Source organism: Diceros bicornis, chromosome 21 (assembly GCF_020826845.1).
Source record: "Diceros bicornis minor isolate mBicDic1 chromosome 21, mDicBic1.mat.cur, whole genome shotgun sequence".
Classification (NCBI taxonomy): Eukaryota; Metazoa; Chordata; class Mammalia; order Perissodactyla; family Rhinocerotidae; genus Diceros; species Diceros bicornis.
This window is the reverse complement of record NC_080760.1, coordinates 18232347-18258174: the sequence shown is the minus strand read 5'-3', so window position 1 is coordinate 18258174 and position 25828 is coordinate 18232347. Positions and strand designations below refer to the sequence as shown.

Genomic DNA, 25828 nt, shown 5'->3' with positions numbered 1-25828 from the left:
ATAATACTAAGACATAATTTGTCTTTTTCACTATGTTGACATTTGCAATGATGGTGGAAAAGCAATGAGAGCCTTAGCACAAATCCAGACAGTAGTACCAAAATGAGCTAGTTCTTCACCACACACTTACAGTAAAAAACATATTGAATAAATTTCATGTAAGAATTTTCTTGATAAAACAGTAAAAATTATTCATTTTATTAAATCCTGACCAATGAATAGATACCTTTTTGACATTCAGTGGGACAAAATGGGAAGTATGCATAAAGCACTTCTGCTGCAGACCAAAGAAGAATAGTTGTCTTGAGAAAAAGCAGCTGTGCAATCACGCTGTACTAGCTGACTTCTTTACCAAAAAACATTTTCATTTGAAAGAGTGACTGACAAAACTACGGTTATTCAGCACTGGGTATTTCACAAATATTTTCTCTAAAATGAACTACAACTTGGAGGAAAACAACAGACAGCTTATTGCCAATGACAAAATTCAAACTTTCAAGTAAAAATTAGCATTTTGGAAAACGTCTATTTGCTATCATGAACCTGACAGTTTCTCAATATTTAGACTTTTCTGATGAGATCAGTAGTAATATTAGCCAATATGAATTTTGATGTTATGTAATAAAATGTGTCAACTTTTGGAAGATCTGCATAACTAACTAAATATTTTCCAAATGCCCAACATATGATGTTACAAAATCATGCATGGGTAAAGATTTATTAAAAGTCAAGACAAACCAATGAATTGTAACATAACAGAATAAGAAAACTCCACTGTTACAGTTTCAAATTCTATATTTTAATTAACTTCTTAAGAAATTACCATGGTTAAACATAGAGTTACCATACGATCCAGCAATTCCACTGCTAGGTATATTCTCAAGACAAATGAAAACATATCCACAAAAAAAAGTGTATGTGAATGTTTATAGCAGCACTATTCATAATAGCCCAAAAGTGGAAAAGGTTCATCAACTGAATAATGGATTTTTAAAAATGTGGTATATATCTATACAATGGAATATTATTTAGCAATAAAAAAGAAATGAAGTACCACTAAAGGCTAAAACATGGATGAATGATATAAACAGTAGGTGAGGTAAAAGGAGCCAGTCACAAAGGGCCACATACAGTATGAGTCTATTTATATAAAATGTCCTGAGTTGACAAATCACAACAATTGTCAAACTGTTGTGCAGACAAAGAAAGTAGAGTAGTGGTTGTCCAAGGCTGCAGGGGACGGGAGAATTGCGGAGGCATGGCTAAGGGGTGCAGGATTTCTTTGTGGGGTGATGAAAATTTTCTAAAATTGAGCTGGTGATGGTTGCACAATTCTGAATATACTAAGAGCCACAGAACTGTACATTTTAAATGGGTTAATCGTACAATATGCGGTTCACATCCAAAGAAACCTGTTAAAAATATAAAGTCAATAAAGTAGATAAAAAAAGAAACTACCAAATGATTTATGTAGGTACTCGCTCCTCAACATCAGACAAATCCAAATTAAAGGACATTCTAAAAAATACCGACCAGTATTCCTCAAAACTATTAAAGTCATCAAAAACAAGCAAACTATGAGAAACTAGAGTCTAAAGGAGCCTATGAAGACATAACAAATATAACAACTTGATGGGATCATGGAACAGAAAAGGACATGAGTAAAATGCTCTTAGGAAAAACTGAGGAAACCTGAATCAAGTATAGATTTGAGTTAATAATCATGTATCAATACTGGTTCATTAGTTGTGACAAATGTACTATACTAATGTAAGATGTTAATAATAGGGAAAACTGGGTGCAGGTTATATGGGAATTCTCTATACTATCTTTGCAACTTTTCTGTATATCTAAAACTATTTTAAAATAAAAAATCTATTTAAAAAGATCTATACATTCTAAAAATCAGGAAAAACCTTTGAGCAATTGATTAGTATCTGAATCTCCCTCTTCTTTTGGCTGCCAGGAAGTTAAGAGCCAAATCTGAGGTTCAGGCCTTGTGGCCTGAATTTAAGTTGTGTTTTTGTTCCCCTGGTCTTAATTTTTAGAAATCTTTATATTTTACCATTATTTATATGCATCTTTGTAGATTCCAATCTATATCTACCAGGTAAAAAATTAAAGTTTAAATATAATAAGCAGCTTCCTACCCCCCATCTCAAATTTCTGAGCCCTGTACCATTCCTTAATAGATGTCCTTACATCCTATTTTATAGAGTAAAAAATCATCAAATGGGCACCTCCACAACTCCCTGTGACTAAACTCTTGAATCCACTTACATCTGTGACCATCCTTTCTCCCTTCCCTTCTGTTACAATAGAGGAGGTATCCTTCATCCTAATGTCAACCCCTCTGCCTTTTTTTCACAGGATATTACTTTCTCGTTATTTTAGGAATGGAACGCTACTGATTTTTCCTTCTCATCCCAACAGATTTCAACCTCTCTTCCACCAGAATCCTTCCCATGGACATTTAAACATGCTTGTCTTTTCTATATTTAAAATAAAACCAATAAACAAACAAATAATAACGATCTCTTGAACCTTTCACAAGACAACAGTCCATCCAACATTTTTATTTGGGGGCATAAACGAAATACTGAGCTGGTCAAGCGTTCAAGAAGGTGCAAAGTGCAGGGAGAGCCCAATCTGTGGCCTTCAAATTCAGGAATAGTTGATGCCAATAAGCAAACTTGTAGCAGGAGAATCGTTGCCCTTTGTTATCCAATTTAGAACAGTTGGGGAAAGAATGATCTAGAGCACTATCTTTCCTTTAACACATGCACTGAGATGAACGAGCTCGTTTACCATATTTTCACGCAGAAAGGATAATAATGAATTAGTCACAACCTATTTTCCTAGGGCTTTCCTCCTTATATACATCCTTTCAAGCAAATGCAGAGTTAGCCCATTACTGGCTTTCCTCCTCTTCTTCCCTTAATCAGTGCTTCAATTCAGGCTCTCATCATCTGGATTACTGCTAGAGCTTCCAGCGGTCTCCTGACCTAATCTATCGGGCACTATTCCAAATGTGAATCTGATCATGTCATGCTCTTGTTTTAGATCCTTTAATGCCTTACCACTGCAATACAATAAAAGGTAAATTTTATATGAGAATAATTAAGGCCTTGTAAAAACCAGTTTTTGCTTAATTCTCCCTGTAAACACCCGCATCTAGACCTACGTAGTTAGGTTACTGAACTACCTCTAACAGTTCTAACCAATACATTCTTGGGATGGGGGTGGGGGAATAGCCTGGCTTTGATACCTATTAACTATGTAAGCTTGTGCAAATCATGGGACTTTCTTGAGACTCAGTTTCTAAATCTGTACAATCTGAAAAATAGCCCCCAACTCAGAGGGTTATCGTGAGGACTAAAGGAGTTAAGCTATATAAAATGCTTGCACTGCCTGGTACACAGGGAGTACTCAATAAGTGTTAGCTGGTGTTACAGATTCTGGGTAGCTACCTCAGTAATAGACACTCTGACATTAATGGAAATCACTGTTGCTAGTGGACTTTTGTGTCTTTCTAAAGTTGTGTTACTGAATGGCCAAACATTTTTTAAGCCAGGTTTACTGGACTATAATTTGTAAATAATAAAATTTACTCTTTAAAAATGTACAGTTGGATGGGCTTTGCCAAATGTGTACAGTTATGTAACCACCACCACAATCAAGACATAGAATATGTCCATCTCTTCAGTGTACTTTTGTGTCTTCCAAAAGTGCATTACTGAATTGGCCAGTTTTTACAAAGAAAGGTGGCAAGACACCTATAGCACATTTGTTTAAGTCCAGGAATCTTAAAAAGTGCAGAAGGAAGATTATTGGGTTTAGGCTTTAGTGTTTATTTTATATACCTCTAACCTTTGTGAGAGAATTTTTAGTCATTTGCTGCAGAAAACCTCTGATGAAGAGCCAAAGTTCTAGAAATAAGCAATTTAAAAACATATGAAATCTTAGATGAGAATTATATACATTCCCATGGCTCTGATGTTAACGTTTTTTAAAAGTTGATTCTTTTATGCAACAGTAATTGAAAGCCCAGAAATTTGCTTGTTAGAAAATTACAAACCATCAGATAGGAAACCCAGTAAACCACGGACTCTCAGTTATTTTGAACAGCCAACTCATCTATCATACTTTTACTCAGAAAATATAATAATGAATTAGTTATGAACTATTTTCCTAGAACTTCTCTCTTTGTATACAAGCATTTTTGTAGGTCACGAGGAATACGGTATTAAAAAACAGCATTAGAAACTTGAGAAAAATATGTGCGAAAGGAGCAGTTACTTAAGAGACAGAATTCAAGGTCAGAGAGAAGATATAACTTAGCACAGATAGGAAGAAATATAAATATAGAAGAACAGATGGGGGAGGCCTGGGGAGAGGAACAGACGAGAGGGGACAGCAGTCCTGAGAGGACAGGAGCTGACTAAAGATCGCGATGTAGCTGGAGCTAAGGGAGTTTTACTTGTTTTGACCAGCTTGACTGTAACATTATTTTTTTTTTAATGTAACTTTATCATGCTTCATAGACAGCTGGATACAGTACTTTATGTAGGTCTTTATTCTTTAGATAGTTGCAGAGAAGCCAAATACTATAAATAATAGCAAAAGGTCTGGGGAAACAGAAACCTTACTTTGGTGGAAATATCCACTACTTTAGAAATATTGAAGAAACATGGACTAAGTACTGCATATTTTATGATGGCTATAGTAAATTTTTTATAAATGAGATTTTCCTTAAAAAACATAATTTTTAGCTATTAAAGAGGGTATAAGATCAGGTACCAAGCATGCACAGGCCAGGTTACCAAGTGACTCATTACCAGAGATTGAAAGGAAAGGAGAGCTAAGGAAGTGCCTAAAACCAAGTGGTTAAGTGGAGGAGGAGGAGGAAGGAGAGAAGGCAAAGGAAGAAATGCTCAATTAATGTTAGAAGTTGTCCACATTCTTCTCCAGGATATGTAGTGTGTGGATCAAAGAACCCCCACCTTCAGATTGTCAATGATGTGGTTCTATTCTTTGCCCCTAAAAATATGGTTTTTATTTTGCTACAAAAGTTTTATTTACTCTAAAACATTGATTCGAAATGAGCATGTGTTACTCCTTACATACACAACCTCTGTAAGTAGGCTTAATAAGATGATTACTTGCTATTCAGGAATAACAGCGTAATTACTATAGCCAAATGAACATAACCCAGGGCAATCTTAGCCTTCTCACCCTTCTATTTAGTCAATTTTAAAAGTGTATCATTGTTTTTTCTTTTTATAAGTAGGATTTGTAGCTTCTGGAAACAATGGGTGATATTACATGCTACAGATATTTCAAATCCTAACAAATAATCTGATACTATATTAGAATAAATATACTCTATTAGAATAGAGAAAAATGTAACTACGATATTTATGTTTGAAGATCATATACCTACTATCAGTGTGTGAATACAACTAAAATGGATCTGATCCTCGAAGCACACCTAAGTCATTCTCTAATTCAATTAACTTCAACTACTCTCTATTGCCTACCTACGTAAACAAAACATTTCAGCTTAGTATTCAAAGCCCTCCACAATATGCACCCAACATGTCTCCATCAAACATACAGTTAATCATCAATTTCTTCCAAAGCTTTTGAAGTATATGTTGCATACATCTTATTTTTTCTATTTCTATGAACAGAAATGAGAATTTCTATGAATTAAGGAATCCATTTATTAATTCACACTGCAAGCATTTATTCAGAATCAAATTCTATTGTGTGCACAGCACTTTTCCTGAGTTTTACCATCTCCATTTTAGAATACTGTAACAGTGTCTGCATCAGTGAGGATTGTGTGTGGCCTTATGTAATAGAAAGCCAAATATTAGTGGCTTAACAATTTATGTTTATTTTCCTCATATAACCTAAAGTCCAGGCCTGGCTGCAGTGGCTCCATGATGTCATTCACATCTCAAGATCATTTTATCTATCCACTTTGCTATCCTAAGTGTGTGGCTTTTGTCTTCATGTTTGTCATCTCATGGTCACAAGTGGCCAGTCACTTCCATTGCTGTTATTCCAAGAAGAAGGAAAAAGGAGAAAGTAAAGATTTTCCCAGAAATCTGTAGAAATACCTTTTTATATCTCATTGACTAGAACTGTGTCAAGGGAGAGAGATGATGTCAAAGACTCTCTCTCCATCTTTCAGCTTTGCTTATTTCTGGGAGTTCAACCCTTTCTCTTTTTTAACACAGACAGGTTTTCTTTATATGATAGTAGTGAAGGAGACTAGTGGGGCATGGTCAAAGAAAGCTTCAGCATGACAATATCTAAACTTAATGATCCACAAGAAGGGAGTTTATTCTTATCAGTGTCTTCATATCAAACACACCCTTGGCCTGAGTAGTGTGCCCACATCTGAACCAATAACTGGGTCAGCGGATGGAGTACAATGATTGGCCAGGCCTGTATCTCATGACTACTCTGTGATAGGAATCCCCATCAAAACCACATAGAATAGGAGAACGTTTAGCCAAAGCAAAGGGAGTTCTATTATCAGATGAAGACGGTTAGAAACACTGGGCAAAGACAGTATTTGTTCCGATAGCAGCACTGAACAATCTGCAAAGCTAACATTATTTCTGCCATATTATACAGTATAGAACTTTAGGTTCTAATTGAGGATATGTTCAAAGTATTGAAGAGAGCCAAAGCTGCTTTCTGAGGAATATCCTAGCTTTGGCTACCAGGTAAGCTTGAAGTCTCTGTGGCCGAGGCTGTCCGTTGTACCTCAATATTCATTATCCCCGTCTTTCATAGTAAAATAATTTTTAGCAGGGCACATGGCCATGTATTAGAAAGACTACATTTCTCAGCTTCCCTTGCAGCTAGGTTTGACCACATGACTAAATTTGGGCCAATGGAAAGTGAACATCACTGACGTATGCAACTAGTTGTGAACATACAGTGTGTGTGTTATATATGGTGTGTGTGTGTACATACTGATCTAGCTCAAATTATTTGTTTATTATTGCCTATCTTCCTCATCAAATGTATGAGCACTAGAAAACGAAAGCAGAAACTTTGTTTAATGCTGTCTGACACATAGGAAGGGTTCAATACTTACTGAGTAAATAAATAGGTCACTCTTCTCCGCCCACTCAATTCCAACTTCTCTATGAAGCTGGATCTCTGACCACCTGGCCTAAAGTCTTCTCTTCCTATTCTAAATAGTTCTTATAGCACTAATTTCCCATAGAGCACATTTAACACTTTTCATTTACTGCTCTGAGTTCTTAGTTATAAATTCATTTGTCTATGTTTTATTTCTCAACCAGATTATAAAATCCTAGAGGGCAGGATCACAGTGTACTTATTTTTCATACCTCTGTCAGTCTGTAGCCAGTCTATCTGTAAGTAAGCCCTGTCTTGACATGAGTACAGCCATGTTTGGCCACTCCATTGACCTACAGCCACCAGCACAAAAAGAAATATAAAAGCTGTTTTCTGAGTGGTGGGAACGGCCCTTCTCCCACAGAAATAGTTGCAATGTGTAAAAATTTCAAGACCCTTTGGGCACCGCAGCCTGGGGGAGACTGGCCATCTGTGCCGGGCTGGGACGATAACTAGGCTAAATAATGCATGTAAACAACTGCCAGGCTGGGACGATAGCCAGGAGGCTCAGTGCATGTATGCCACTGATAACCATTTGTGCATGGGAACACTGAATGCTTGCTCTGTAAAAGCTCTGTAACTGCTTACTCTGGGAATTATTGATGCTATAAAAAACTGCTGGAGACTGAGGACTGGTGCGAGTTCCACCTGTGGAAGGGACGCCTTGCCCAGGACATGTGATTCCCGCCCAGCTGTGTCAATTGAAAGGACTCTCCTGGCAGTGGGGCGTGGATGTTGTGAGTAATTGGTTTGTTGTGAATTGATTAGTTGTGAATAATTGATCTGATGTGTTCTCTTTTCGGTCAACTTGGTGTTTCTCTTTCTCGTTGATTTGTGTCATTTCCCTTCAGTCAATGTGGATGTCTTCCCTTTCCAGTCAATCTGATGTTTTTTCCCTCTCATTATATGATCTATTCGAATCTGCTGCTATCTCAATTGATGTGGATGTTTTCCCTTTCCAGTCGAGCTGATGTTTTTCCCTCTTAATGTTTGACCTATTCAGATCTGTGTGTGGACTATTGCCTTTACTATCCTCTATATAATAAAATATACCTTCAGTCCATTTGTTTGGAGTGGAAAGTTTCTTTTACATCTCCGATCGAATCCCCCGAACCTCTCATAAGAAGCCCTCAATGAATACTGCTGAATAAGACTAGGACAGACAGTTGAATAGTGCCTTAGGAAAACTTAATGCATTCACTAGATTTCTGGTCAAGAAATCCATATAGGATAAACATTGGCAAGGCTGGAAAACTAAAATTTTTATTGTTTTCTTGGTTTAGCATCTACCTTGAGGCAAGTATGACATGTTTCTCTCTATGCATAACCTTGTTTATCAGGGTAAAATAATACTATTTTTAACATTTACAAGGCCTAACTAAAATTGAGACAAGTATGATAGTTCAATGTACCTAAGAAGTACTTCCCTTGGAGAGGATAGGCAGTAAAATACTTAATATCTTTTCCAAGTCTAGATTTTAAGAAATTCAAAGTATTTCCTCACAGGCTCTCTTGTCCACTTATGGCTCTGCTTGAATCCATATTTTATTGGAGCCTGTGTTTATTGCCTGGTTACCAGTAGTTGATCCATGTGCCTCTGAAGGGAAACAAACACTCAGCGCAGCAACACCAATGGAAAGTCACCACATGCATATCATCCCAAATTCCCATCTCCTTTTCTAAATAAAGAGATATGTAACTTCTGATATGGGCTCTCCCATTCATGCCTACCTCAAGAAAGCATCGAGATAGTCCAGAACATCAGCATCCTCTCCCATACCAGATCTGGTTCCTGCTTTCAAACTCTATTTCCACTCACATGTGTTCTCAGGGTATACTTTGCCTCTATTTTCCTCATTGTTCCTAAAGCTCTACTCCAAAAAACATCTGCTACTACACCACCACTCAAAGTCCCTTCCCCTCTTCTTTACTCTCAAGTTCCTAGATCCAATTATTCCTAGCAATCTTTAGGTTGGTCACGTATGCCTTGCAAGAACTTTTCACCATCGACTAAAAACAAGAATTTCCATTCCTAAAATGAAGCACAACTCCAAAGCAGATTTTTCCAAGCTAAAAAAGTAATAATACCACCAAAAAAAACAACCTCCACCACCACTCCATAGTGCATATACTCCATCACAGTTCACAGCAATAAAGTTTAACATATTATATTCCATTTTATAGCAAACTGTAAAAACACCCAAGTAACCATATTAGGCATGGATAATAAACCCTATTACAACATTTTTCTATACTATTATACTGTTTCTATATAGGAACTCAAAATACTTAATATTTTAGAATGGTGAGACAAAGATATTGAAAATTTTACTAATCTATATTCATTGAAAAAAACATTACTTAACTTGATACCCTATAATTTCTCCAACACTCTTTACACTAACCTCAAAAATCACAATCTTCTCTCATCTGGCTCTTTTGTGTCAAGTGTGCAACAGGTCTAGAGATCTACCAGTCCAGAATGGAGAAGGCAGAGAGAAGATATTAGGAAAAATGGTTCTGAGGGGAAAAATAGAGCTAACATTATTTTATAAGTTTCAAAGTGTGAAAAATTAAATTGTTGGGCATTACGTAGAATCATTGGTGGGAACTGAAGCTGAGGTGGAGAGAAAGAGAGAAGAGGTAGAGATTTAAAAACACTGAGTAAATAAAAAATGTGGCAATGATTAACTTCAGGAAAAACAAGAGTATAAAGACAGGAAATATAATAACATTATATTACTTCACTAAGCAATGAGCAATATTTACATAGTCTTTATAATGAAAACAATTCATATTGACTTAAAAACTATGCTACAAGAATGTTGGGAAGATGGAAGAGTGGAAGGGAGGTGTAAAAGACATGGAATCCTCAGCTACAACAAATAGCAAGTTAATAGGTAATAATAAAATGAATAAATCGAGATAATAGTCTATTCATTTTATTCAGAAATGTGGAGATAAATACCAGAAGAAACAACTTATAGAGTTAAAAGTGGCTAAGCAGAATGAGGTGGGAGTATCAGAAGATTGACGCTATTTTGACATATTTAGTTTAGCAACATTTGGTTGTTAAAATTCACGTATTACTTTGATAAAGATAACATTACATTATAAAAAATAAATTAACCATTTCAAGTTAACAGGCTAGTTCTAGCATCTTATCTATATTGTTTATGATTTTACAGATTTCAGATAGATTGCTCAGCTTTCATATTCTCAGTTTAAATCACTCTAATACTTTAAAATTCTACACAAATTATCATTCTTTATAGTGTAATTTTTTGTGTGACTGCAACTGAAATAAAATGATACAAAGGTGGGATTTCTTGTTTGTTTTGTTTTTGAACAATTCCTTATAATGTCCTGCACACCAATAGCTTTAGGAAAACTTAGAATGATTTTTAGTTTCCTTTTCTTATCATATAAAAATGGCTTACATTATTACCCCATAAATAAACTTACACAAATTAAAACTCCTTAACTCTTTGTTTATTCACATTCTCTTTCAAAAGTTTCCTGACATTTATTGGTACATGTAACTAAACTATGTCTCTCGTTAATTCTTATTGCATGGATGTTATGATTATACTATGAATAACTACTTTCCTATAATTGGGCCTTTATGGGACCAAGACCATCTTCTAAGAAGCTAACGAATCTTCTAAAGAATACACCAATTGTGTCAATCACCATAGCCCTGCTAAACACTGGGAAAGAAATCAAGGATGAGTAGTGGAGTTCTATTTTTGGAGAAAAGTTAGAATTCTACATTTGGATTTGAGTATGAAGTTATCTAGGAGGGTGACTCCCACTTCATGTAAATGGCAGGGAACTAGGATGTAAGAAACCCAAATAACATTCTGGTTGTACTAGAGCTATAGAGCCAGATATTGTCAAAGAGACATGAACTACAGAATGGAATATGAAAAGATATGTACTTTGTAATATGGAAGGCATTTTGGATTTTGGATTATTAAATGTTTATTTCTCTTATTTACTTTCTCAGCCTGTCATAATATGTATAGAGAAACAAGAAAGATTAATGTAAAAGGGGGAAACTGAATATTCTGGGAGGCAGTAATCATGGAAGTCATAGCACTTGAAGGCAACACTGAAAATCGAAGAGTACAAATACAGGCTGCTTGATCCAGTGACTTCATCCCATCTAGAATACATTTATCAGAGCAAAAATATTGGAAAAGTTATGATCAACATGGGAAGCAATTTGCTTAAACCTACAGCTGGTCAGTTTGTTACCTGAAGTGCTTCTCTTTTAGCTATGCACTTGAAAGTTTCATTATGTGTTAGTTGTCCATATAATTAAAATTAATATTAAATGTTGGTTCTAGCAATAATTCTTAGATCGTTCCACTCTTTTCACTTCCATTTCCAAAAATCTGTCCATCTTTCTTCCCCTTTGCTTATAGTGTAGATATGTTTCCTGTACTAACAAAAATCCCCCATCACATTCTTCAATAATGTTTAAAATTGATCTTTCAAATGAAACCTTGTCAAAGATGGTATGAAAATATTAACACCATCCAAAGGAAGCATAAGAAAAGAAATAATAAGAATTAGAGCAGAAATCACTGAAATTGAAAATGGAAAATCAATGAAACCAAAAGCTGATTCCTTAAAAAGATCGATAATGTAGATATACGCCTCTAACCAGGCTAACTAAAAAAAAAAAGAGCAAGATATCAAATTAGTAATATCAGAAATGAAAGAGAGCACATCACTATAGATCCTATGGAAATTAAAAGGATAGTAAAGGAATACTATGAACGAGTGTATGCCAACAAATTTGATAACCATTTCAAGGAAATGGACCAACTCCTTGAAAGACACAATCTGACAAAACTCATACAGGAAGAAACAGAGCCCCTAAATAGGCCTATATCTATTAAAGAAATTGAATCAATAATCAATAACCTTCCAAAACAGAAAGTATTAGGCCTAGATGGGTTCACTGGTACTCTATCAAACATTTTAAGAAATTATATCAATTCTCTACAATCTCTTTCAGAGGATAGGAGCAGACGGAATATTTCCTAACTCATTCTATGAGGCCAGCATTACCCTAACACCAAAACCAGAGAAACATATTACAAGAAAAGGAAACTACAGACCAATACTTCTCATGAATATAAATGAAAAATATTTAACAAAATGCTAGCAAATAGAACCCAACAATGTATAAAAACAATTATATACCACCACCAAGTGGGATTTATCCCATGTATGCAAGACTGATTTAACATTCAAATATCAATTAAAGTAACCCATCACATCAACAGACTAAAAAAGAAAAATCACATGATCATATCAATAGACGCAGAAAAAGCATTTAACAAAATCCAAACCCATTCATGAAAAGAACTCTCAGTAAACCAGGAATAGCGGGGAACTCCCTCAACTTGATAAACATTATCCACAATAAACCTACAGTGAGAAACTTAAAGCTGTCCCACTAAGATCAGGTAGAAGGCAAGGATGTCCTCTCTCACCACTGCTTTTTCACAACATACTGATAGGCCTTGCTAATACAGTAAGGCAAGAAAAGGAAATAAAAGTATACAGACTGGGAAAGAAGAAATAAAACTATCTTTGTTCACAGATGGCATGACTATCTACGTAGAAAATCTGAAAGAATCAACATAAAAACTCCTAAAATGAATAAGCGATTATAGCAAGGTTGCAGGATATAAAGTTAATATACAAAAGTCAGTTACTTTCCTATATACCAACAATGAACAAGTGGAATTTGAAATTAAACACACAATACCATTTACATTAGCATGCCAAAAAATGAAATACTTAGGTAAAAATCTAACAAAATATGTATAAGATCTACATAAGGAAAACTACAAAATTCTGAAGAATAAAATCAAAGAACCAAATAAATGGAAAGATACTCTATGCTCACAGACAGAAAGACTCAATATTGTCAAGCTGTCACTTCTCTTCAACTTGATCTATGGATTCAATTCAATCCCAACCAAAACCCCAGGCAATTATTTAACAGATATTGCCAAACTAATTCTAAAGTTTATATGAAGAGGCAAAAGACCCAGAATAGCCTACACAATATTGAAGGAGAAGAGCGAAGCTGGAGGACTGACACTACCAGATTTCAAGACTTACTAGAAAGCTACAGTAATCAAGACAGTGTGGTACTAGTGAAAGAATAGACAAACAGATCAATGGAAAACAACAGAGAACCCAGAAATAGACTCCCATAAATATAGTCAACTATCTTTGACAAAGGAAGAAAGGAAATACAATGAAGCAAAGATGGTCTCTTCCACAACTGGTGCTGGAACAACTGGATATCCACATGCAAAAAAATGTATCTACACACAGACTTTACCCCCTTCACAAAAATTAACTCAAAATGGACTGCTGACTTAAATGTAAAACACAAAACTATAAAACACTTAGAAGATAACACAGGACAAAATCTAGATAATCTTGGGTATGGTGATGCCTTTTTAGATACAACACCAAAGGCATAATCAATGAAAGAAATAACTGATAGATTGAACTTCATTAGAATTAAGAATTTCTGGAAAGACAGCATTAAGAGAATTAGAAGACAAGACTGGGAGAAAATAATTGCAAAAGACACATTTGATAAAGGAATGTTATCCAAAATATGCAAAGAACTCTTAAAACTCAACAATAAGTAAACAAACGACCCAATTAAAAAATGGGCCAAAGACCTTTATAGCATCTCACCAAAGAAAATATACCGTTGGCAAATAAGCATATGAAAAGATGCTCCAGATGATATGTCAACAGGGAAATGCAAATTAAAACAATAGATACCACCACACATCTAGTAGAGTGGCTAAAATCTGGACACTGACAATACCAATTGCTAGCAGATGTGGAGCAATAGGAACTCTCATTCATTGCTGGTAGGAACGCAAAATGGTAAAAGCCACTTTGGAAGACAGTTTGGTGGTTTCTTACAAAACTAAACATACTCTTACCATATGATCCAGCAATCACATTCCTTGGTGTTTACCCAAAGGAGTCGAAAACTTATTTACACACAAAAATCTGCACATGGATGTTTACAGCAGCTTTATTCGTAACTGGCAAAACTTGGAAGCAATCAAGATGTCCTTCAGTATGTTAATTGATAGAAAAACTGTGGTACATCCAGACAATGGAATATTATTCAGTGCTAAAAAGAAATGAGCTATCAAGCCATGAAAAGATATGGAAGAATATTAAGGGCATATTACTAAGGGAAAGAAGCCAATCTGAAAAGGCTACATACTGTATGATTCCAACTATATGATATTCTGAAAAAGCACAAATATGGAGACAGTAAAAAGATCATTGGTTTCCAGGGGTGGAGGGTGGAGAGAGACGAATAGGCAGAGCACAGAGGATGTTTAGGACAGTGAAAATACTTGGTATGATATTGTAATGATGGATATGTCATTATACATTTGTCCAAATCCACAGAATGTACACCAAAAGTGAACTCCAAAGTAAACTATGAACTTTAGGTGATTATGACGTGTTAACGTAGGTTCATCCTTGGTAAAAAATGTACCATTCTGGTGAGTGATGTTGACAATGGGGGAGGTATGCATGTATGGCGACAAAGGTATATGGGAAATCTCTATACCTTCCTCTCAATTTTGTTGTAAACCTAAAACTGCTCTAAAAAAACCCAAATTCTTAAAAAAATACTAACACCCTCAAAAGACAGTACTAAATATATATGATGTCTTCTTATTGAAATATGTTACATAACTACTGCCATCAATATCAAGTTATTTGGTGGGCTTAGAACTGATATGACATTTACTGGTCGGTAATTCACAGAGTTCCTTCTAGATTCCTGATCAGTGGGGTTTCCAATATTAATCTATAATTCTTATGAAATAGTAGTTGCTCATAACGTCAGGATACACATTTTTAACTAACACCATACTCCTTCATCCACTTCCCCAATAACTCAGCCATATTCAATTTTTCTATTCTCTACATTTTCAAATAGAATTTAAAAATTATAGCAGTGTGAGTGTTTTAAAGATAACCACAGGGAAAAGGGATTAAGAGGTACAAACTTCTACTTATAAAATAAATAAGTAATGGGGATGCAATGTACAGCATAGGGAAAATAGTCAATGATATAATAACTTTGTATGGTGACAGATGGTAACTAGACTTACCGTGGTGATCATTTTGTAATGTATATAAATATCAAGTCACTATGATGTACACCTGAAACTAATATAATATTGTATGTCAATTATACTTCAATTAAAAAAATAAATGAATAAACGTAACGAGCTTTTTCAAAATATATTGTGACATTATAAGCAGCATATTCTATGTAGCTAAAATGTCTTTATGTTCTTAGACTATGAGATGTAAGTTCTGGTAATCATTTATGAATGGAAAAATATTCTTCCAGTTCACTGAAGGTCTTTTTTTAACATTGAAATTTTCATAGACATACCCCACTGAGGCTGGGTTAGGGCCAAACTGTCCTCCCTCATTAGAATCTGTACTTTTTTTTTTTAATTGTAGTAAATTGCACATAAAATTTACCATCTTAACCATTTTTCAGTGTATTGTCTATACTTTTAATATCATCTCCAAGAAGGAACAAAGGGCCACAGACACATTTTTAAAACAGCAAAAACAATGCCTAGCTCATTTATGGAACTTGGAGGGATGATGACTCAACATTCAGGTAGGGGTTGTTAATAATCTAAGTCTGAGTGTCCCTTTATTTACTGAAATCAGCTCCTACAAACAGGCATTAGAAGTAGGTAGGCAAATAGTTAACAATCAAGTTGCTAAATTGTATAAATTCCTAAAATGCATCAGAAATCTATGATTTAGATTTCACTGATGTGAGAGATTCATAAAATTGGCACAAATAATATAGGAATGTAAAATACTGTTTCCAACCCAACTTGCTTCAAGGACTTCATCAAAAATGCCATGGGGAAATATGTTTTGCTCTCCTTCTTTTCATGTCACATAATTATACTTTTACGGATTGTGTAACATATATTGGAAAAAAAGTTAATATTTTGGAGACTGTATAGCTCTATAGTCCTTTTAAAAAAGATATTGAGCAAACAGAAATCATGGATGGTAAAAGATGATCTAATTAGAGGGTCTTCATTTAAAGTTAATGAAGTTAAGAGTGTTATCATTTTTAAATAATTTTTTTTTAAATAAAGAAGACTGAGAAACTAATGTAACAGTTATAGTATACAAACTGTGGCAGAATGGAAAGAGTACTGACTTGAAAAACAAACCAAAATCCTAGATCCACCATTTTTTAGTTATGTGTGTATGATTTCAGGCAGGTCACTTATCAGATCTGAGTCCCAAGATCCTAACCTATAAAGTGGTGATAATGCCCATATCTACCTCACAGGGTGGTTGTGGTAATATGCTTGAAGACAGATGAGTTGACTTAACATAAAAATACCTGGCACACTGCCTAGCATCAAGTGGCTCTCAGCGAACATCTTTCTTCCTTTTCTTCTCAATAAACAGAACTTAGAGCCTTCTGCTTAACTCACAACAAAAATAAAAGCAGTATCTTTTTCATAGATAAATGGTTTCTTCACTTGAGTTCTTATGAAAGATTTACTCTAAGTACTGATATGATTATAAAAGTATGAAAACAACAAGCAAAGAAAACAGATCTTGAGAAGCATCTAATACGCAGCTTTCTTTGTTTCACGCTGACATGCTTTGTGGTTACAATGCTGGCTTCCAGTGAACACCAGATCAAAATTAAAATTCTAGGCAGGCATTCAACTTTTATGATTGTGTCAATTCTTTACTGAGCATGGGAAACGAATGCTTTAGAAGTTATTTATTGAAGATATTCCCATAGTACTCTTACAAAGTTCACTTCCAAAAGAGGTCCTAACCCTGTAATGTAACTGAGTAAGTGAAAGCTATACCAGGTTTCTTTTTTTTTTTTTTTGAAACGTCTTTTTTTTTTTTGCGTGAAAGATCAGCCCTGAGCTAACATCCATGCTAATCCTCCTCTTTTTGCTGAGGAAGACTGGCTCTGAGGTAACATCTATTGCCAATCCTCCTCCTTTTTTTCCCCAAAGCCCCAGTAGATAGTTGTATGTCATAGTTGCACAACCTTCTAGTTGCTGTACGTGGGACGCGGCCTCAGCATGGCCGGAGAAGCGGTGCATCGGTGCACGCCCAGGATCCAAACCCGGGCAGCCAGTAGCGGAGCGCGCGCACTTAACCACTAAGCCATGGGGCCGGCCCTATACGAGGTTTCTTGTATTGTAGTTTAAAAATTGCAGCAGGGTAATAAAATCATGTTTTTAACAGAGACTTTTCTGAGGCTAGGCTACAGCAATTTTGCAAAAGTCCATGATAAATTACAGGAAAAGAGACCAAACAAATTTCAAAAATAAAGAACACCAATCCAAAATGACTTATGACCATATTTTGAATAAAATTAAATATAGAATAACTAGCAAAAAGCATTTAATTTAATTATGGTTTTCCTATTATGAATGTAAAGTTCGCACTAATGCAGTAAGCCTAATCAAAATCAGATAATAGTTACCTCTGTGGCCTTGCTTGATGGTTGCAGTCCAGTCATGTTTGCTACTATTAACTGATGTAAGAGTTGAACTTGAGCCACACTTAGGAAGAAGTCCAGGTTTGTGGTTATATTCACTTCCAAGGAATGGCCACACACTAAAATCTCCTGAAGGAAAAAAGGTTGAATACAGATAAAGAAACATGATAGCCATTAGACAATAATTTATCATTCTTACTTATTTGACCTTTACAATGTTGATGAATTCTCCTGGGACTCAAGTTCATATGTTAATGAGAATAGCAGAAATGGTGAGAACAGCCACTCGACATAGTTTTATGGATTAATTTAATAAACATTTATGAGGGCCTGCTGTGCACAAGGCCAAGCGCTAGCTACAGAGCAACAAATTAACAGTAAGAATTTTTCAGCATTTCACATACATTTGGCTTTTTTATACCTCAGACTACTATCATTGTTTCAATATGTATGGGATGATATAATTCTTTAACATAATCTTGTTCATTCATTCAAACTAACAAATATTTATTGAGCATCTCCTAAGTACCACGTACTAGAGTCTAGGAATAGCACAAAGAATAAGGCTGACCTTGAAGGAGGCTCTTGAGGAGGTTACAATCTATTGTGCAGACAGATGTAAACAGGCAATTCTAGGCAGGCAATTACAATCACAAGCGGTATGGCCTGAGTACTCTCCAAAGGACATACTCCAATTGATTTATAACAAAGCAGAGTGCTGAAGCCAAAGATAGCTAGACTAATTAATTTCACTTCTTCAAACGGCTAAAATCTTGGCAGCATTATGTAGATGTCCACTACTTAACTGGTGCTGTTCTGCATAACTGAGTCACTGGAACAGTCATCATTGGAAAGCCATTCAGAGAAGCAAAACAGAAATGAAAAACAATCCAGAAGCTTCACTTAATAAGCAGAAGTCCTGCCTCTTGTCATGAAGTGCATGTGGACAATGTTCAAATGCTTGGAAATGTCCAACAAACCTTCTCCTTGTCATCCAAGAGAATGGATTTAAGGAGACTTACGACTGGCCCAAACACTAACTACACAGCTTAGAGCAGCTTTTAATAAAGCCATAAAGAACAGCATGTCGGAAATGATTATCCCTTTTGTTCGTTAAATAAATTTTCCCCCACAAGTTCCCTGAATTTACTCATGATAGTTAGAATTCTTATTTTATTCCTCAAGTAATGATGAAAAGGAATATATTTGTGTATTTTAAACCAACTGTGTTACTAAGTAACTGCAAGATATTAGTAGACAATTTTTATACACTTTTTGTGGATATCTAAGATACCATGCTTAACCTAACTTTCCCTATAGGGTTATTATAAACATCAAATGAGATAACATATACAAAAGTACTGTTTTTTTAAAAATTCAGAGAAGGAAAGTAAACTTTTATCAGCTTGGATTAATATATTTAATCTATACCTAAATTTTCTGAACTTTTCGTAACAAGTGCCTATAACTTGGTGAATAATCAGAAAGTTCATAAAGATTTTAGCATAATAAATTTCTATGAAGAATAATTTTTAGGTAATGATGGATCACATTATTATTACATTTATATTCTAGGCATGGAGGCAGTATACCATAATGGTCAGACTTGAAACCTGGATCCACCAGAAACAGGCTAGCAACATTGGTCAAATTAGTTAATCTCTTTTGATCTGTTTCCTCATCTATAAAATACGGCTACTTATGATATCTATCTCACAAGGATGTTGTGAAGACTAAATGAGGTAATCTATGTAGAACTCTCTATGTAAGGTAATTCATGTGAGAACCCTGTCAGTATTATTGTTGCTTTCATTATAAAGAGGTTTTAGAGGTTAGGGGTGTATGGTCTGAAGCCAGACCAGTTGGGTTCCTACCATGCTCTGCTACTTACTACTTGTGAAAATTTGGACAAGTTATTTGGGTTAGCCTCTCTGTGCTTCAGTTTCCCCATCTATAAAATGAGGATAGTAGGAGAAGCTAACAGGATTATCATGAGGATTAAATGCATTACTACACGAAAAGCAAAAACTGAGCAGTACTAGAAAGTGCTCAATTATTAGTTACAATGGTAACTTTTTAATAATAAGCTAACTTGATATCCTGTCCACTGAAACTATGAAAACCCCTAATATTCAAAGAGGAGTTGCTCCATTATTTAGACCAAAATGAAATCTAAATTAAATTCTAACCTCAGTATGCATATTTTCTGGAGAAATTATTTTGCTGAAAATGATGGCAGGTGCTCCAGTTATTCGGACAGAAAAATCTGTTAAAATGGGAGTTAAAATTGCTCTTCTTTCTTGATGCCGCCGTATGCTAAAAGATAAAGCAAAAAATTATTAGCCATTTCATTTTTTCAAGGATCATTTTCATTAAATTTATACTACAAACAGGTATGACAAAATTACATTATTACTTTGAGAGCACCTATTTGTATGTATATTGATAGTCATAGTTTTGTAACTTTAGTTCTTAACTTCAGATTTATGAAAGACAGCAAAAAATCACAGAGAAATTCAGATGTAATTAATCAATTTCATATTAGTAGCATCCTAGGGACCTTTCAACAAACTACATTTTTTTTTTTTTGTGAGGAAGACCAGCCCTGAGCTAACATCCATGACAGTCCTCCTCTTTTTGCTAAGGAACACCGGCCCAGAGCTAACATCTATTGCCAATCCTCCTCCTTTTTTTCCCTTTTTCTCCCCAAGGCCCCAGTAGATAGTTGTATGTCATAGCTGCACATCCTTCTAGTTGCTGTATGCTGTATGGCTGGACAAGCGGTGTGTTGGTGCACGCCCAGGATCCGAACCTGGGCCACCAGTAGCAGTGTGCGCGCACTTAACCGCTAAGCCACAAGGGCCAGCCCCACTTTGTCTGTTTTTAATTCCTTTTGTTCTTGCAAATAGTTTAGTATCTCTTTTGTTACCAACAATAATTTTACTATTTTGTGATAATTTTTAATTTCCTATGTTTAATATTTCAGACCTTCTACTTGACAATTGCCATCTTTCCAATCTCATTAGGGTCACAAAACTTATGCCTTTACAGTTAGTGAAATGGCTTTTGTGCCTTGAATACTGAATGCTTCTTCACAACAACCCTGAACGTGAAGTAAGGATCACTATCTAGCCCCACATTACCTACGAGGAAATGAGGTTCAGGACTGGGCTGAGGCCACCCAGTGGGAACAAAGATTCCAGAATTGGGCCTCGGGGGCAAGTTGATACCAGAGCAGCATTTGGCCTCTATTTTAATTCTTCTTTATACATTCTCACGTTTGAGCAGTTATTTAGCATAATATTCCTACTCTACACTCAAAATTGCTAACTGCTAATAATTTCAAAGGAAGTATTGCATACATGGTAGAAGATGAAACTGGAAAACAGAGAGTAGCCAAAGCTTGTGCTAGTACAGATCTTCAAGTTTACTATCCATATTCTTAGTTTTCATTTTATGAAATAATACAGTTCTATGTTTTACTAGCAAGCTGTACCTCAAAAGTTCTTTGGAACCATTAATTTAATATTCCTTTTAATGTGTCCTTATTAATCCCTTATATTATAAAATGATAAAGTTGAGATCATAAAATTGGCATAAGTTATCTCATGAAGAAGCCCAGATAAAACTCAAGACTTTCTATATCCTTATCTATGAGAGTAGTCTAGAGTACTAGTATCTTTCGTTGAACTTTGCAATGGGCAGAGCTTTACATGATGTCTGCCAAAAAAGCAAATTGGATCATCTGGTTCTGTGACACATAAGTATTGGATTTCAAGAAAGTCAATTTTAAAGAATTAAGAGATCTGGTGAATAGAGGGTAACAGGAAGAAGTATTAAAATCTGTGAATACAGAGGAAGGGTTGAGATCCTGAGAGACACCATAATTACAGCCTAATAGCTCAAATTCCATAAAACGACCAATGTGAGAAACATGTAACATCTGATGTGCTCTCAGAGGGAGTGCTAAAATATGAGATGCTTTAAAAATACCTTAAAATGGAAAAGATGGCAAGGGACCAAATAAAAGCAAACATTAAAAGGATTGATGGTGAAAAAAAAAAGCACTCATCTATATCATATTTTTCCCCCTTATGTGATGAATTAAATCAATAACACCACATATGAAAGATCTACGACCTTAGACATAAAAAAAATTTAATAAGTCAACATTCCTATAAAATTATAACTTATCTGCTATACAGTGCTAACTCTTCTTTTGTATTATCTTTGATAAGTATTTGAGGTAATGATACATACTTTTAAAATCATTAAAATTTTTCATAGATCCAAATATTTTCAAGGATGAATTCAAAAGAAAGAAAAAAATAAACACTGAAGAAACAACTACAACAAGAATTAAATTCTGCCAACATTTTACTAGATAATAGGCTAGGGTTTAAAATAACAAAAGAGGGAAGTAAAACTCAAAGTATTAACTGATATTGTTAAAGACTTCAGAGTCTCAGCCACTCTCAGTAAACCAAAGGAACTGATTTTTAAGATATTGAGACATCAGGCTAATCCTTACGTCCTTGATAGACAAGGATTTTGAAATGAACTGCCTACCTACACCTGGGGCCCTTGAAGGGCCGGAAAAATATCTTCCTATCAGAAATAGGGAAGAACGAGAAAGTTTGTCTGTCTTGGCAAGAGAGCTAGTTTGAAAAACAGAGATCTCCCTGGAAAATTAAAAATAATGGGAAATCCCCCTTTGTGTGTTTGGTAGCTGTAACTTATATTATCTGTGTTGGTCTAGAAATAACCATTTTGAGTTATTCATATAAAAGTTGCATCAGGGGAGTGACATCAGCATCATGGCGGAGTGAGCTTCTGCCATTGAACTCTCCCCCTCTAAGACACAACAAAAAGGACATTCATGTTCCAAGAGAAGCTATTCACACAACATAGGGGACGTCTGAGACACCCAGGCAGCCATACACCCAAGGACTGAGGTGCTGGAATCCCCAGAGTAAGTGGAAGGAGCTGCTTTCGCTTGACCTGTGCTCAGGCTCCAGCTGACTTGGTGCCAGCAACTTAAGCCCACCAGGTCCAGCTTCTTTGGCCCAGCACACTCCAGTTCCAGCATCTTCAGCTCAGCGCACTCCAGTTCCAGCTTCTTTGGCCCAATGGCGTTCCAGCTCCTCCTTCTTTGGCCCAGCGCACTCCAGTTCCAGCTTCTTCAGCCCAGCAGTGCTCCAGCTCCTGCTTCTTTGGCCCAGCGGAACTTCAGCCGCAGCTGCTTCAGCCTAGCTGTGCTCCAGTCTCAGCTGTTCACATGCTCCAGCTCCAGCTGTTCCCATGCTTCCCCCCCAGCAGCCTCCACTCAGCCACGCCTCAGATGAGCCAGGGGCTGATGATGCTGGGCCCATGGATTGAGGCGGGCCAGAATACACAGCACTTGATTCTCACTCAGTGGCAGCAAGAGCAAACTGCGACCATATATTTTCACTATGAGGAAAAGTAGGCCAACAGCAACAGGCACTATGCAAAAATATATTAAATCTCCAGACCAAAAGGAAAATGACAAGCACCAAGAAGTCAACCCGGAAAGCACAGAAATGTATAACCTTAATGACAGAGAATTCAAAACAGCCATCATAAAAAAGCTTAATGAAATACAAGAAAACACAGACAGACAATTCAATGAAATCAGGAGTTTCTTCACAAAAGAGATTGAAATTATTAAAAAAAACCAATCAGAAATCTTAGAGATGAAAAACACAATAGAGGAGATAAAGATAAATCTGGAATCCTTAAGCATCAGAGCTGACAATATGGAGGAAAGAATTAGCAACATTGAGGACACCAATGCAGAAATGCTCCAGATGGAAGAGGAAATAGAACTAAGACTAAAAAGAAATGAAGAAAATCCCCGAGAAACACACGATTCAATTAGGAAATCCAACATAAGGATTATAGGTATTCCAGAGGGACCAGAGAGGGAAAAAGGAGCAGAGAACTTGTTCAAAGAAATAATAGATGAGAACTTCCCAAACCTGCGGAAGGAACTGGAAATACCAGTGAATGAAATAAATAGATCTCCTAAATATATCAACACAAAAAGACCCTGTCCAAGGCATATAGCAGTAAAGCTGGCAAAAGTCAAAGGCAAAGAAAAAATATTAAGGGCAGCTAGACAAAACAAAATAACATACAAAGGATTTCCTACCAGGCTCTCAGCCGATTTCTTGACAGAAACTTTACAGGCTAGGAGAGAGTGGAACGATATATTCAAAATTCTGAAGGACAAAAACCTTCAGCCAAGAATACTCTATCCAGCAAAAATATCCTTCAGATATGATGGAGAATAACTATCCAAGATAAACAAAAGCTAAGGGAGTTCATTGCCACAAGAACCCCACTACAAGAAGTACTCAAGAATGCCCTCAACCCTGAGAAAAAAAAGAGAGAGGGGATTCAAAGTTTTGAACAAGGAGGAAAACAGGTTGACAAAACCAGAAAAATTCAAGTCCTCTATCAAAATAGATTAGCAAACACTTAATTATAAAACCAAAGATCAAGGGAAGGTCAGCACCAAGTATAAATATAACCTCATCATGTTAAACACGATCTCACAACACAAAAAGGAATAAGATGTGACAACAATAACTTAGAAGGAGAAGAGGAAAGGGATTGAATCGACTTAGTCTAAGATAATAAGAAGCCATCAAAAAATAGACTATCACATCCACGAGATTTTTTATACAAACCTCATGGTAAGCACTAACCAAATAATCAGAACAGAATCACACACGATAAAGAAAGAGAAAACTAAGAGAAGCCCCACACGGAACTACCAAACTGAATTGGTAGTCCGAAACACACGGGACGAGAAAAAAAAGAAAGGCAAAAGAACGGGAAAAAGAGCAATAAAATAACAACAACAAGCCCCCATATATCAATAATTACCTTAATGTAAATGGACTGAACTCTCCAATCAAAAGACACAGAGTGGTGGGATGGATTAAAAAACAAGACCCAACAATATGCTGCCTCCAGGAAACACATCTCAGCTCTAAAAACAAACACAGGCTCAGAGTGAAAGGATGGAAGACAATACTCCAAGCTAATGGCAAACAAAAGAAAGCAGGTGTTGGGGCCAGCCTGGTGGCGCAAGTGCTTAAGTGCAGGCGCTTTGCTGTGGGGGCCCAGGGTTCGCCGGTTCAGATCCCAGGCATGCACTGACGCACTGCTTGTAGAGCCATGTTGTGGCGGCGTCCCATATAAAGTAGAGGATGTATGGGCACAGATGTTAGCTGAGGGCCAATCTTCCTCAGCAAAAAGAGGAGGATTGGCATCAGATGTTAGCTCAGTACTGATCTTCCTCACAAAAAAAGAAAAAAAAAAGAAAGCAGATGTTGCCATACTTAGACAAAGCTGACTTCAAGATAAAACAGGTAATGAGAGACAAAGAGGGGCAATATATAATGATAAAAGGGATACTCAACCAAGAAGACATATCACTTTTAAATATATATGCACCAATACCGGAGCACAAAGGTACATAAAGCAACTAATAACAAACCTAAAAGGAGATATTAACAACAACACAATAATAGTAGGCGATCCTAACCCTCCACTGTCATCAATGGACAGATCATCCAGACAGAAAATCAATAAGGAAATAGGGACTTAAACGAAAAACTTGATGAGATGCACTTAACAGATATATATAGAGCACTCCATCTAAACACAGCAGATTACACATTCTTCTCAAGTGCGCATGGAACATTCTCAAGAACAGACCATATGTTGGGAAACAAGGCAGGCTTATAGAAATTTAGGAAGATTGAAATCATAACAAGCATCTGTTCCAACCATAATGCCATGAAGCTAGAAATCAACTATAAGGAAAAAACTGGGAAAGTGACTAAGCTTTGGAGACTCAACAACATGCTACTGAACAACCAATGGTGAAATTAAAGGAGAAATCAGATCATATCTGCAGACGAACAAAAATGAAAATACACCGTACCAACTCACGTGGGATGCAGCAAAAGTGGTCCTGAGAGAGAAACTCATAGCAATACAGGCCCACCTTAACAAACA

General features: G+C 36.0%; 1 protein-coding gene across 8 annotated transcripts in view; it reads right to left on the bottom strand.

Annotated features, from left to right (window-relative positions):
* VPS13B (vacuolar protein sorting 13 homolog B) overlaps positions 1 to 25828 on the bottom strand; it is a 739916-nt gene that overhangs the window by 243259 nt on the left and 470829 nt on the right. For all 8 annotated transcript variants that reach the window (XM_058564706.1, XM_058564703.1, XM_058564701.1 and 5 more), the window contains 2 exons: positions 19966 to 20092; positions 17762 to 17905 (listed from right to left, as the gene is read on the bottom strand). In XM_058564706.1, coding sequence (XP_058420689.1) covers positions 17762 to 17905; positions 19966 to 20092 — 271 coding nt within the window. The remainder of the gene's footprint in view (positions 1 to 17761; positions 17906 to 19965; positions 20093 to 25828) is intronic.